The sequence below is a fragment of the Pelodiscus sinensis genome, unplaced genomic scaffold (assembly GCF_049634645.1).
Source record: "Pelodiscus sinensis isolate JC-2024 unplaced genomic scaffold, ASM4963464v1 ctg68, whole genome shotgun sequence".
In the NCBI taxonomy this organism is placed as follows: Eukaryota; Metazoa; Chordata; order Testudines; family Trionychidae; genus Pelodiscus; species Pelodiscus sinensis.
Window position 1 is genome coordinate 321,210 of NW_027466009.1, and position 13,796 is coordinate 335,005.

The window sequence follows — 13,796 nt, forward strand, 5'->3', positions numbered from 1 at the left end:
CCTAGCTGGGAGCCCCGCTGCATGGATGTCGTGATCAGGAAGCCAGCAGGGCAGTAGGAATGCCACAGCCGCCCGTCGGGAGCATTTCAAACAGCCCCAGGAGGTAAAGCGCTGCGAGCGTGGAACGAAAGTTCCTCGGGAAAGGGGCTGGGAGGCAGCTGCGCCCTCCCACAAAGGCGTGCCCGGACCCCCCATGTTCGGGCACGTAAGAACCGGAGGCAGATGAACCGGAGCGGAGAGTCACAAGATGGGACAGCTATAATATGAGCTGTTCCAGTCTCTCTAATCGCACATGCTCAGTAGTGGAGACTGGCTGACTCCGGGGTGGGAGGGGCAGGGAACGGGGTAGGGGCCTTTCCCCAGGTGAGGGTCCTAGCCTTCCTGCCCCCCACTGCAAAGCGGGGTCACTGTCTCGGGGGCTCCTCCCATGCACCCCCTAATGCTGCTGCATCCAGGCCCCCCTCTGCCCCGGTGCAGAGACTATGGTCTGTGGGGCACTTCTCTCCCCGCCTCCCGCTTCTAACCCACCTTCCTTCTCCCCTAGGCTCCCGGGACCCTGCCGACACGGCCCAGGAAGGGAGAGAACCAACGGGACAGCCAGGAACAAATGGATGAGGGGAGGAGGAAGGTGCCATAACAATGCTGACCACTGGATGGCGCCCTCACTCTGGGCAAGGGCCAGTCAGGACAAAGAGATGGGGAAGCTGCAATACAGGCATGGGCCACAGGGTGGCGCCTTGGCAGGCAGTGTTGAGCTGGGAATTCACTGCTAGGAGAGTGGTGTGATTCCATGCCCCCGTATCGCGTCTCTCCAGAGGGGATCCCATTACAGCCAGATTCCCCCTGCACGCACACACCTATGGGGATCCCATTACAGCCAGATTCCCCCTGCACGCACACACCTATGGGGATCCCATTCCAGCCAAAATGCTCTCCAGTCAGCCCCCTCCTGTGACTGACGTTTTTTATTCCAGAAGTTAGTGCTTTTGATTGGGTACAGAGAACATCCCATTGCTTCTATATAAAATGTTTCCCTACGAGCCACTTCCGTGAAACATAAGATGCTGCTGCAGCTCTGGTGGAAAAAGACCCCACAACGGGCAGCCCTGGAATTTGAACCAACTCAGAACACGGCTCTGGGCATCATATCCCCCAGCTAGAAATGGTCATTGCAAACACCGTATGACCCCAGTAAGAAACCAAGTCCAGACGACTTCCTAAAACTTGGAGTTGTAGCTAAGGAGCACCCAAGTACCTGCCTACAAGCTAATGAGCAAAGCCCAGGCTCCCCTTTGTTAATGTCAGGTTAGAGAGAAGCCCAGTGAATGTGTTATCTGGTCACAAGGGAACTCTGACTCCATTTACAGAGAAACCTGGGACCAGGTCCAAGAACCAGCTTATCTCTGAACCTTCATAAATGTCGGTTTAGTCTTTGGGAAACAATTCGCTCTTCCAGCTGGCCAAAGAGCAGTAACGAACACTGCTTTAACGAATCACACATAAACAAGGCAACGAATTATCTGCCTGGATCCAAAGGGCAATCACATGAGCCTGGATAAGCCTGGGGCCGGATCTTTCAGAGGATACATGTAAGATAACCCCTCAATAAACCTTTTAATAGTAAACGTGTGAACAATGCTATGCAATGAACCCACACACGGCAAGGTGACACAGTAGCCAGATGGACGTTTACAGAAGAATTAGACAATCCTGCAGACATTAAGTGTGTTACATATTCCAAAATACAGGGTAGTCCCATGGAGAATATAATTAATTATAATAAATAATGAATTCTAATTAATAGCTTTGCTTGAATGAGAAATAAATGTTAGATAGACACAGGGGGTGGGTGGGGATAGATAGATAGATAGATGGTGTGTGTGGGGATAGATGGATTAGGTAGATAGAGGGGGTATGTGGGGATAGATAGATCCATAAGATTAGATTAGATAGAAGGGTGTGCGGGGATAGATAGAGGGTGTGGGTGGGGATAGATATATCTATTAGATTAGATTAGGATTAGATTAGATAGAGGGAGTGTGTAGTGATAGATAGATGGTGTGTGTGGAGTTAGATTAGATTAGATAGAGGGAGTGTGTGGGGATAGATAAATAGATAGGATCCTGCACTTTCATGGGTAAAACCCACTTCCTCCAATGAGGACAGGGTGGAGAGTTAGGGAACTATGTATATATCTATATCTCCTGAGCTTTCACGGGCAAGACCCACTTCCTCAGATGAGAACGAGATGGAGAGTTAGGGAACTGTGTATATATATATCTCCTGAGCTTTCATGGGTAAAAGCCACTTCCTCAGAGGAGGACGGGGTGTGGAAGCTGCCCTGGAGAGGGAGATTTCGAGGTCATCTGTTCCAGTTGGTCCCGTGAGCTGCTCTTGAGAACGCAGCAGAGCGTTCTGGAGCGACGAGGACCGTGGCTGTGCGAGACGGCCGAGGACGCTGTCGGGTGACGTGCCTGCGGCTCTGGACACAGAGTCCTGGCTTGTGTAAAATAATCCGGAGAGCCACAGTGGGTGCCGGGCTGGATTGACATTGTGTGGGCCCAGCACCACACACTTTTGTGGGCCTTTGTGGGAGGAGGGTAATGGAATATGGCCGGGGGAGGTTGGAGCAGGCCTGGGGCACCCTCACTCCCCACAGTGAAGGAAGCTTTTTGGGAGGGAGGAACCACCGACTTCTCCAGCCTGCCCCTTCTACAGAGCCACAGAGAGAGCTGGGCCGGGGTGGTCACAGACAGGAGCAGCAGCAGCCGAGGGCTCCTGTCTTCCCCGGCTGCCTGTCGGTGTGGGGGGCAGGGAGGAGCTCTTCGCCAGCCGCCAGGAGTAAACAGTGGGAGGAGAGATTCCACCCCCTCCCTAGGGAACCCGTCCCAGTGCTTCCCCATCTTCCGGATGTGGCCTCCCTAAAGTCAAATAAAGGGGAATAATCACGTCTCTGGATCTGCTGGCAATGCGCCTCCTAATGCACCTAATATGCCATTCGCTTCTTGGCTACAAGGGCGCCCTGTTGACTCATCTCCAGCTTCTCATCCACTGTAACCCCCCAGGGCCTTTTCTGCAGAACTGCTGCTTGGCCAGTCGGTCCCCAGCCTGTACCAATACTTGGGATTCTTCCGTCCCAAGGGCAGGACTCTGCACTTCTCCTTGTTGAACTTCATTGGATTTCCGCCGTCCCCATCCTCCAATTTGCCTAGAAAGGGCTGTGAGGTCTACTGCTTAGAGCGGGAGCCAGGGAATCAGGACTCCTGGGTTCTGTCCCCAGCAGTGGGAGAAGACTGAGGTCCAGGGGGCTGGAGTATATGTGTGTGTATGCGGGGGTCAGTGCCAGAGTTCAGGTGCCTGCTCTGAGAGGTGACCCCAACGAAGGGGGTGCTGAAAACGGGTTGCTAGGGCATCCGGTCACCTCTCCGGTGGGGGTGGGAAATGGCTGTGCACATGTGACAAGGCTGGTCCAATTTCCCTGGCCCGGCGCCGTGGAGGGTTTCACCCGCTCAGTGGGCCCCTCAGGAGGTGAAAGGGTTACAGCCCCAGAGCAGGGCCAGGGGTGTTTGTCGGACTGGCTGGGAGGGGCCCTGCGAAGAGGGACAGATGGCCAGCCTGGGAAAGGTGGAGTCACGCCCAGGATGTAACTCCGATTGCTGGGCCCAGGAGCAACAGCTGTTAGTCCCTGGAGCCATATGGAAGAGGAAGGGCTGGTGGGGTGGGGTGGGGTGTGGGTAGAAATGGGGAAGTCTCGTTTAGAGACCAGGGCAAACAGCACAGGAGAAGGGTTGAGAACTCTCGGATGCCCTGCAGGCGAGTCCTGTGCCCAACTGGACCTGGATTTTAGGGTGGCGGGAAGGAAACACCCCAGCTGGGATTCACCCGGGTTGGGGAGGGTTTGTGCCCATACGCTGGACAAAGGGTTTCTCATTGGATGCTGGGATTTCATGCAGAGACGCTGACACACCAATAGGAGGTGCCCTTGTTCGACAGAGCCCTGTACAAATACCCACCCGACGTGGGCACTGGGTCAGTTGCCGGAGGGACGAGGTTCGACGCAGACACAAAGGTAAGAGGAGGGGACAGTTAGCGGAAAGTCTTTAGCACGGGAATTTGTCTTTTTGGCCTGGGTTTGTACGGTGCCGTGCACTGCCGGGTCCTGGTCGGGAACTGGGCACCACGGAATGCAAATGAATAAACAGCCATATTTCAGTGCACGTTTGCGGTGGGGACATGGAGAGCTCAGGAAAAAGACTTGAATGGAGACGCTGTGCCGAGATGGGCTGGGGACAGAAGGAGCCCACAATCCATGGGTCCAGCCAGGGCAGCAGAGTTGGGGCAGACACGAGGCTAGCTGGGCCCACTGCTCTGATGCTGGGCAGCTGTTTCTGCAGAACCCTGGGACACTCCCTGCCCCCTCTTAAAGAAACAGAGCTTTTTTGAGTCTGGACTCTTTTTTTTTTTTTTTTTGACAAATCGCGCTGGGCACTTTTTTTTTTTTTTTAGGCAACTCTAGGGGTTCCGTGGCCAAATAAAATTGAGAAACATTGTTCTACTGTGTCCTAGTTGAAGGATACAGGACCAATGGGTTCATGCCAGGCTGTAGGAGGTGTGATCTGGCAGATCAATGGCTCGATTCAGGACGATGGATTCAGTTGTCAGACTCTCGTCTCAGCTATAACACTGCAAACCCAGAGCAGGTCCACTAATGTCACGGGGATCCCTCTGGATTTATACCAGGGTCTCCAAGATCTGGATCTGGCCTTGAATTCACAAGTGTCAGTGGGGTCTCCCAGATCTGAATCTGGCCCTGCCGTCACTGGAGTGACTCCAGATTGAGACCAGAGCCCTGAGCTTAGAATCCCTCCCTGAATCCATTGACATCCCCGTCACTCTGGATTTACAGGAGGGCCGTTGATGTTGGTGGGGGTACATGGGATTCACCTCTGCTGAAAAGGGAATTTTCAGAGGCGCTGAAACCCCCACAGCAGCTCTGCACTTCCTGGTTTCCTAGCACTTGATCTGTGGCATTTAAACACTGGGAAGCAGGAAGCTACAATGATTATAAGGAACCAATTTCCTCCACAGTTCTTATTGGTGCGGGAATTGTGATTTCCCCGGGCAAAGGGGCAGCTATTGGTCCATGATGCATGGTCCGGAGGTCTGTGGACCCAGGGTGGGAAAGTCCTGGTGTTCTTTCTCCTGTCCATGGTACTGAAAGTTCTCTCCTTCATGCAGGTCCTACAGCCCCTGTCTCCGGCGCGCTCACCATGGCTTTTTTGACCCAGGACCAGCAAAGTATGATCACCCGGGGGATGAAGTCCCTGGTGTCTCTGGCCAGGGAGCTGAGCTCTTCCAGTGTCAACCCAGATGCTCACAAGGAGATGCAGGGACACGCCCGGCGTGCGTGCGAGGAAATGAAAGCTGTGGAGAGCCAGCTGGAAAGCCAGAAGCACATCGTGGACTCCCACTACGTGACCCTGCTGGAGAAGAGGGCACACCTGAACAATGAAAAGAGTCAAAGAGAATTAAGCCAGGTGCTCTTACAGATCCAACTGAAACATCACGCGAACACCAAGGCCTACGCCCAAGAAATGCTCAGCGCGGCAGAGGGGCACCTGAAGGAGCTCCAGGATTTGCAGAAGGAGGTGAGGAAGGAGAAAAACTGGCTTAAAATTGCAAGAACCATCGCCCTGCTGTTCATGCCTCTTTCCACGCTCATGGGTAGGTATCGACCGAGCCCGCCCCATCGCACGGGGCCCAGCCAGTCAACAGCACTGCTGGAAGGACCCTTGTGTCAGCAGCTCGGTGCTGGTTGTAACCCACTGGGGAGAAGGAAAGAGCTGGCATAGATGTCAGGGAATGGGGCCACACGGCTTTAGGTGCATCTTTGCAGCAGCTACTTCCACTCTCTGCTTTGCAATCTCAGCGGAGGCTGAGCAGGGCAGAGACCAGGCGGCCGGGGGAAGCGCATTGGCAGATGGCTGGGGAGGTGGGGGGAGAAAGTGGGGACTGTTTGGATGTGGAGGGGAGACACAGAGAGAATCAACCCACTGTGGGTATCGAACCCCTAACTCCAGGTCTATAGCTAGGAGCCTCTGCTGGCTGAACTAAAAAATCCCAGCTCCATTAGGCACAGCTACAGCAGGTCTGGTTTTTTCCCCTTGTGAAAATTAAATAGCCCCCCAAAAAAACTCCCCCCCAACCCTACGTCACAGAAATCCAAAACCCGATAGCTAACATATTTTGACTGTGAAAAGCTGCATCAGTGCTTCACGAGAGCTTTGGTTCCTGCGCCGTACGCTCCTGTTCACCTGTATCGATTACTCCCTAGTCAGAGTCCGTCTTCCACCATGCACTATTGTGTTCCCCTTGGGTGAGGGGTGGGGGTCCCTCATGGAGTCCTCTGCCACAGTGCATCATGGGAGTCCTCTGCCATAGTGCATCATGGGAGATTGAGTCTGGCTATGCTGCCAGCCCATAGACGTGAATGGGAACGCAAGGTGCAAACTACAATGCCCATGGAAAGAGGACAAAGGATGAATATTGTTCAGTATATTCTCACATGAGCTAGAAAAAAGGGTGAAGAGGGAGGTGTCAAAATTTGCAGAGGGTACAAAATTCCTATGGAATTTGCCTATCCTCTTTCAACGCTCTAGTATAGTCTAGATCAGCCCATCAAGTCCTTGTGGATCGTTCTCTGAAAACATCCACTCGGTGCGCAGCAGCAGTCAAAAAAGCCAACAGAATGTTAGGAGTCATTTAAAAAGGGATAGAGAATAAGACAGAAAATATTTTATTGCCTCTATATAAATCTATGGGACGCCCCCATCTTGAATACTGCGTACAGATGTGGTTGCCTCGTCTCAAAAAAATATATTGACATTGGAAAAAGTTCAGAAAAGGGCAACAAAAAAGATGTGGGGTTTGGAATGGGTGCCATATGAGGAGAGAATAAAACCTGGGACTTTTCAGCTTAGAAAAGAGGAGACTAAGGGTATGTCTACACAGCAAAGTTATTTCGAAATAACTTTCCTAGCGTCACACAAACCAACTGCTATTTTGAAATTAATTCGAAATAGCGGAGGGCTTATTTCGAAATTGGTAAACCTCATTCCATGAGGAATAGCGCCAATTTCAAAACTGCTATTTTGAAATAAGTGCTGTGTAGATGCTTATTTCGAAATAAGGGGCTTCCAGCCCTTCGCAGGGTGCCCTGCTGACCGCTCTGGCCACAAGGTAACTTCTGACCTGATGAACCAGTTCCAGCTGGCCTTAAATGTGATTCAGCATCCAATCAGTGTGGATGCGCTATTTCAAAATAGCAAAAAGCTATTTTGAAATGCATGTTGTGTATAGACGCGTTATTTTGAAATAAGATATTTCAAAATAACTATTTCAAAATTAGATATTTCAAAATAACGCTGTATTGTAGACATACCCTAAGGGGGGGCTAGGACAAAGGTCTATAAAATCATGACTGGTATTCAGAAGGTGAATAAGGAAAAATGGTTCACTTGTTCCCATAACATAAGAACTAGGGGTCACCAAATGAAATTAATAGGCAGCAAGTTTAAAACAAACAAAAGGAAGTATTTCTTCATGCGGCACAGAGTAAACCTGTGGAACTCCTTGCCAGAGGATGTTGTCAAAAGGCCAAGACTGTAACAGGCTACAAGAAAGATCTAGATAAATTCATGGGGGATAGGTCCATCAAGAGCTGTGAGCCAGGACAGGCAGGAAAGGTGTCCCTAGCCTCTGTTTGTCAGAAGTTGGAAATGGGTGACAGGGGAGGGATGATGTAATGATTCCCTGTTCTGTTCACTCCCTCTGGGGCACCAGGAATTGGCTGACAGGATCCTGAGCTAGATGGACCTTTGGTCTGGCCCAGTATGTCTGTTCTTATGTGGCAATACAACTCTTGTTTTTGGCCACAGTATTTCAGTTTTTGGCTGAAGTAGTTTGATGGAAAGCTGCCATTTTCTGTGGAAAGCAGAAACTTTTGGAAAAAGTGTCATGTAGATAAAATCCCAATGTCCTCTCAGAAATGGATTTTTTTTTTTTGGCCAGTTTTATATGTGACATGTAAGAATGGCCCTTTCGTTTCAGCTGGGATCGTAGCCGCCATTTTCCAGACCTCTCTGAACATGGCTCAGAGAGCTGACCGGGAGCTGCAAAAAGCTATTGATCTGTACAACACCAAAATCTCTGAATACAAACAAAGCCTTTGCAGATACGACCTTGAGAAGGAAGAAATTGACGTGAAGAGTCATGCTGATGAGAAAAAAATGGAGGCGCTCACGAGGGAACTTTTAGAACTGGAGAACACAATGGAAAAGAAGGAGCAGTTTCTCCGCAACCTGTCTCTGCTGGTCGGGAACTTAGAGGTACTTGAGTCAAAGTTGGACATAGACTATGAAACCTCCTGGGAGGTTCTGGCAGTGGATGTGCTTGAAAGCCTGGAAGGGGACCAGAGGTTGTTGAACTTCCTGGATGGAAAGGAAATCCGGAGCCTGGTCCAGGATCTAAAAAAAATCATTAAGTCAAGGGCAGCCATCTAGAGCAAGGATGCTGACAGAGGTGAATGGGATGTGTCTAATTCATACTAAAGTCAGTGGGATTGTATTTATAGTGGAGTAACGGATCAGCATTCAACTGCAGCCCCATGGAGTACTGCGGGGTTGCTCCAGATGTATAGTAGGATAAAGTGGAAATCAGAGGGGTGGGGGAGGTGAGTGAAAGAGTTTCACCTGCTGAGAAGGGGGACCCCCATAAAACCGCTTTATACATCATGACTTCTGCATCTGGCTTAGGAAATGCGACCTATCTTTGCAAATCATAGCATCATCGTGCACTGCAGCGGGAAGGGACCTCGAGAGTCCTCATGGCAGGACCCAGCACCGTCTAGAGCAGTGGTTCCCAACCTTTTCCAGAAGGGGATCCATTTTGACAATTCAGGAAGACTTGGTGACCCAAAACAATTCAAGAACGGGGGGAGGAAGCGGGGCAGAGCCACCTGGGGAGACACTTGGCCACCCTTTCGAAATGTAATGGCGACCCATATTTGGGTCCCTAGGAAATCCTAGTAGACCATCCCTGACAGGTGTCTGTCTAACCAGCTCTTACATATCTCCAGAGATGGAGACTCCACAACCCCCCTAGGCAATTTATTCCAGTGCTTCACCACCCTGACAGGCAGGAATTTTTTCCTAATGTCCAACCTAAACCTCCCTTGCTGCAGTTTAAGCCTATTGCTTCTTGTCCTATCCTCAGAGGCAAAGGAGAACAATTCCCCCCCCCTCCTTGTGACCCCCTTTTAGATACTTGAAAACCGCTATCATGTCCCCCCTCAGTCTTTTCCTTTCCAAACTAAACAAGCCCCATTCTTTCAGTCTTCCCTCATCGCTCATGTTTTCTAGACCTTGCATCATTCTTGTTGCTCATTCATCATGTAGATTTCTTACATCTTGGTGATTGGGCAACAAACAGGAAAATGGGAGGTTGTCAATGTAAGTCAGGAGTCACTGGGGCTACGTCTAGACTGCAAGCCTCTTTTGAAAACGAGTGTCTCGACTACAACCAGTACTTTCAAAAAAGCAAGCTACTTTTTTGAAAGAGAGCACGCAGACAGTCTGGATGCTCTCTTTTGAAAAAGCAGTTTGCATTACAAAGCGCCTTTTTTCAAAAGAGCACTTTCGAAAAAGGCATTCTTCCTTGTAAAACGAGGTTTTCCGTGGTCGAAAAAGCTGCCGTGTTCTTTCGATTGACTTTCGAAAGAACGCGGCAGCAGTCTAGACGCAGGGGAAGTTTTTTCAAAAAAACCCTGTAGTCCAGACACACCCTGGGACACAGCATGCAAGGTATGTAGTGACAATGGATGCAGGACAGACACAGAGGTGGTCAACAATAGGAAGTTGGCAGCAGAGGTGGTGGGAAGCAGGAGACGGTGAGTACTGGGGTGACAGACTTAACAAGACAGACTGGGGAGGGAATGGGGTTAGTGGGATAGAGGGGTATCTGAGGATGGGTTTGGCAGGTTTGATAATACAGACACAGAGTACCAGGGTTGGCTTGTCGGCGTCCGAGCATTCTGGGCCTGGTGGTGGAGGAATGCGCAGTGAGAAGACGGGGTCAGTGAGTGAGTGGGTTGGTGGACAGATAACATTTTATTTTCACATTTGCATAGTCATTACTTGCATAATGCATATGTAAATATGCAAATAGAATGTTACCAGTCTGCTAAAAGTTTGTGAGTGGGTTTGCTTGTCCGTGTCATTAAAAAAAGTTGGGGACCACTGATCTAGCGGGTGTTGGGTCCTGCCGTGAGGGCAGGGGACTCAACTCAATGATTTCTCAAGGTCCCTTCCCGTTGTCGTGTTCTATTAATACTCATTTGATTTTAATTACTATAGTATAAAAACTCACTTCCAATGTTCATCTGTCCACCCCTGCTCTCCTTTCACCTCCTGTCGAAGAGAGCCCTTAAAGGGACAACTGTCCTTTTCTTCCAGATAGCTGGACAAACGGGTTTCCCTTTTCCTTCTGACTATTTGATGAAGTTGTTTCAAGAGAACCCTCCAGCAAAACCAGTACCGTACTAAGATATAAAATCCTTTGATATGTGTAAAATCTTTGGAAACATATAAATATTTCTGAAAATTTGTTTGTGTGTGTGTGTGTTTGTGTGTCCCGAAAGATCTCCAAAATGGTAAGAGCTAGAAACATCAAATTTTGAACAGGTACTACTGTTCCCCCATGGGGGAGAGGCTGCAGTGGGGCAAAGAATCAGCAACCTCCCCTAGTCTAGGGCACCAGCAGGTCTCCAGGAGAGACCCAAATGTGGCTGATGCAGGCTGGGGTCTAGCCTTGCTAATTGTGGCTGGGAGAAGCCTCCAGCTCTCACAGCCTCTCAACATCTTCACACAGCCAAGCTCCGACTGAACCCCTGCTGGAAATTAAAGTTGCTTCCCTCCCCCCACACCCAAATAGCCATCCCACCACTCGCCCTCCTTTGGGCTGTGTGCGTTCTCCTGGCCGGGCTGTGTGCGTTATCAGCAAGCGCCATGGGCATTATGCACTTTGCAGGATTCAGCTCACAGTACAAAGAGGAGGTGCGCAGAACAAGGTTTTGAGTGCTGTGGAGCCTGATGAGGACACAGTACACTCAGAACAGCCTATTCTCATTAGAACAGGTACCTTCAGGTGCTGCATGTTCTGATAATTTAGGGTGTGTCTAGACTACAGGGTTTTGTCGACAAAAGTGGACTACACCGCCGCCGAGTTCTGTGGACGTAACATCGACAGAACGCGGCAGTTTTGTCGACGGCAGTAAACCTCATTCTACAAGGAATAACGCCTTCTGTCAACGGAGTTCTGTCGATAGAAGGCGTTATTGCATCTACACTGTCCTTTGCGTCTACACTGTCATGTCGACAAAACGGCTTTGTCTAGACGCTCTTTGTCGACAGAAGCTTTGTCGAAGTATCTGTCGACAAAACTTCTGTCAACAAAAGCCTGTAGTCTAGACGGACCCCTAGATATCACTAACTGCACCTAGTCGGAAGGTGTTTCGCTTTGTCTGATCAATGCAATTGGTCCAGCTGCCGCTAGGAATTCCATTCCGGTTGCCCCATGGAGCGTGCACTGAAGGCACTCGGGGAGTGGCTTCTTGGGGAGCAGTGATTTGCTGCTGCTGTAGATCCCAGGAGACACCCCCTCCATTTCTCAGGGCTTCTGCAAGGAGGCTGCGGGCATTGGTTTGCATAGAGTCATTAAGGGAAGATGGGCCTTCCTGATCTGTGGGGATTGAGAAAAGAGACCCTATGGGATTTGTCGTTTTGTAAGCACATCACTAGCTATGTTAATTTCTTCAAGTAATATATCAGCGAAAAATATTTCCGATAAAATATGCAATGTTAATGTCATTGACATAGTGCATTCATCACACCTTTTACTATATTTTACTATAACTGCTATTATTTCAAAATAACTTTGCTGTGTAGACATACTCTTATTTCAAAATAGTACACTCCTCCTCCAACTCCCCTTATTCCTTGTACAATGGAGGTTACAGGAGCTGGAGTAAGAAGTCCTCCAGCTTGACAGTATTTTGACATAATTTTGAAATAACTGCCTTCTGTGTAGACCCGGACTAACTTATTTCAAAATAGTGTTGCAGTATAGCTGTACCCTAAGCGGGGAGATGATAAAGGTCTATAAAATCATGATTGGTGTGGAAAAAGTAAATAAGAAAAAGTTATGTACTTGGTTCCATAATATATGAACTAGGGGTCACCAAATTAAATTAATAGGCAGCAGGTTTAAAACAAACAAAAGTTCTGATTTACACAGTGCACAGTCAACCTGTGGAACTCCTTGCTAGAGGATGTAGTGAAGATCAGGACTTTAACGGGGTTCAAAAAAGAGCTAGATAAATTCATGGAGGTTAGGTCCATTAATGGCTATTAGCCAGGATGAGTAGAAATGGTGTCCCTAGCCTCTGTCTGGAAATGGATGACAGGGGAGGGATCACATGATTATTCCCTGTTTGTTCATTCCCTCTGGGGCACCTGGCATTGGCCACTGTTGGAAGACAGGACACTGGGCTGGATGGACCTTTTGTGGCCCTTGATATGTTCCTAAGTATGGCCTGCACTCTTTATTCCTAGATGTATGGCTTTACATTTAGCTATATACCAATGTACTGGGTTTGCTTGTGCCCTGCACACAAAGCATCCAGTCATTCTGTATCAATGATGTGTCCTTGTCACTACTGACCACTCTCCCCACCTTTGTGTGGTCTGCAAACTTTACCCCTGACCATTTTCTGTTTTCTTCTATAAAAATGTTAAATAGGGTAGAGCCACGTTCTGTGCAGGGTCCAGTGAATATTGCATTTCCTGCATGCCAGGCTCATTGTGGGTCGGCCTAGTTTCTTAAGAAGATGCCACTTAGTACAAAGTCTCAAAGAAATCTCAGCCTGTTGCATCAGCACTCGTACGTTTATAACCTTGTTGTAATCTCTCACTTTACAAGGGGCTCATATTCAGCCTCAGTAATCTGAGATTCCCACAAGCTCATTCCCACAAGCTATATCCTGAAGTCCTGTTTCACTAGCAACTTGCCAGTGTCTAGAGACCAGCTCTGACTGAAAGAGGCATCAGACGCTGAAGAAAAGCCACACAATTCCATGCCCCAGAAGGGTGAGTTACACTCGCTGTTAGGTGTGGGTAAGGGAGAAGATGAACAAAAAGCCTAGACCAGTGTTTCTTAAACTTTTTAAGACCAAGGAACACCAAACAATAATTTTTTTATGGGGAACACCAAGGATTTTTTGTTGAGCAAAACAAAAAAAAAAAGGTCCCCTCCCCTGTAAAGGTGGCCATTTTGAACTTTCTGTAGCACACTGGTGTTCCACAGTTTAAGAAACACAGGTCTAGACGATGGAGTTTTTCTATCCCAGAAAAACTCTGCTGCGTCCAGGGAACACATCTGCTCTTCCACTTCTTTTTTTGCAGAAGAGCAGGTGCTCTCTTTCGGAAGCCCCGTATTCCTCATTTAACCCCGTGTCAATGGGCCAAATGTCGGAAAAGCCTCTTCCGACAAAACTATCAGAAAAAGGTATGCAAATTGGGGAGTGCAATTTGTGTACCTTTTTCTGACTAAAAACCTCAGTCTAGACATAGCCAGGAGCTTCAGGGGGTAGCCGAGTTAGTCTGTTACAGAAAAAAGACAACAAGTGGTTTGGTAGCACTTTATAGACTAACAAAACATGTAGCTGGTATCATGAGCTTTCG

At 49.0% G+C, this 13,796-nt stretch overlaps 1 protein-coding gene and 1 long non-coding RNA gene across 2 annotated transcripts in view; one reads left to right on the plus strand and one right to left on the minus strand.

The window, feature by feature from the left end:
- The first annotated feature begins 852 nt into the window (after positions 1–852).
- LOC106731966 (uncharacterized) lies at positions 853–10,592 on the plus strand. Its single transcript, XM_075918122.1, has 4 exons — positions 853–1,589; positions 3,954–4,069; positions 5,239–5,724; positions 8,110–10,592. Exons 1-4 carry the CDS (start codon positions 1,546–1,548, stop codon positions 8,559–8,561), a joined length of 1,098 nt encoding a protein of 365 aa, XP_075774237.1. The 5' UTR covers positions 853–1,545; the 3' UTR covers positions 8,562–10,592.
- Positions 5,365–13,796, minus strand: part of LOC112545647 (uncharacterized) — a 65,911-nt gene continuing 57,479 nt past the window's right edge. The window contains exon 8 of the long non-coding RNA XR_012900235.1: positions 5,365–5,501. This is a non-coding gene — a long non-coding RNA (uncharacterized LOC112545647). The remainder of the gene's footprint in view (positions 5,502–13,796) is intronic.

Bases quoted from the DNA above. Each gene is read 5' to 3' on its own strand.
- LOC106731966 (XM_075918122.1), top strand. From the start codon at position 1,546: ATGAGCCTGGATAAGCCTGGGGCCGGATCTTTCAGAGGATACAT. The intron at 4,070-5,238 runs GTAAGAGGAGGG...TCCTTCATGCAG, and splicing joins GGTTCGACGCAGACACAAAG to GTCCTACAGCCCCTGTCTCC. The intron at 5,725-8,109 runs GTAGGTATCGAC...CTTTCGTTTCAG, and splicing joins GCCTCTTTCCACGCTCATGG to CTGGGATCGTAGCCGCCATT.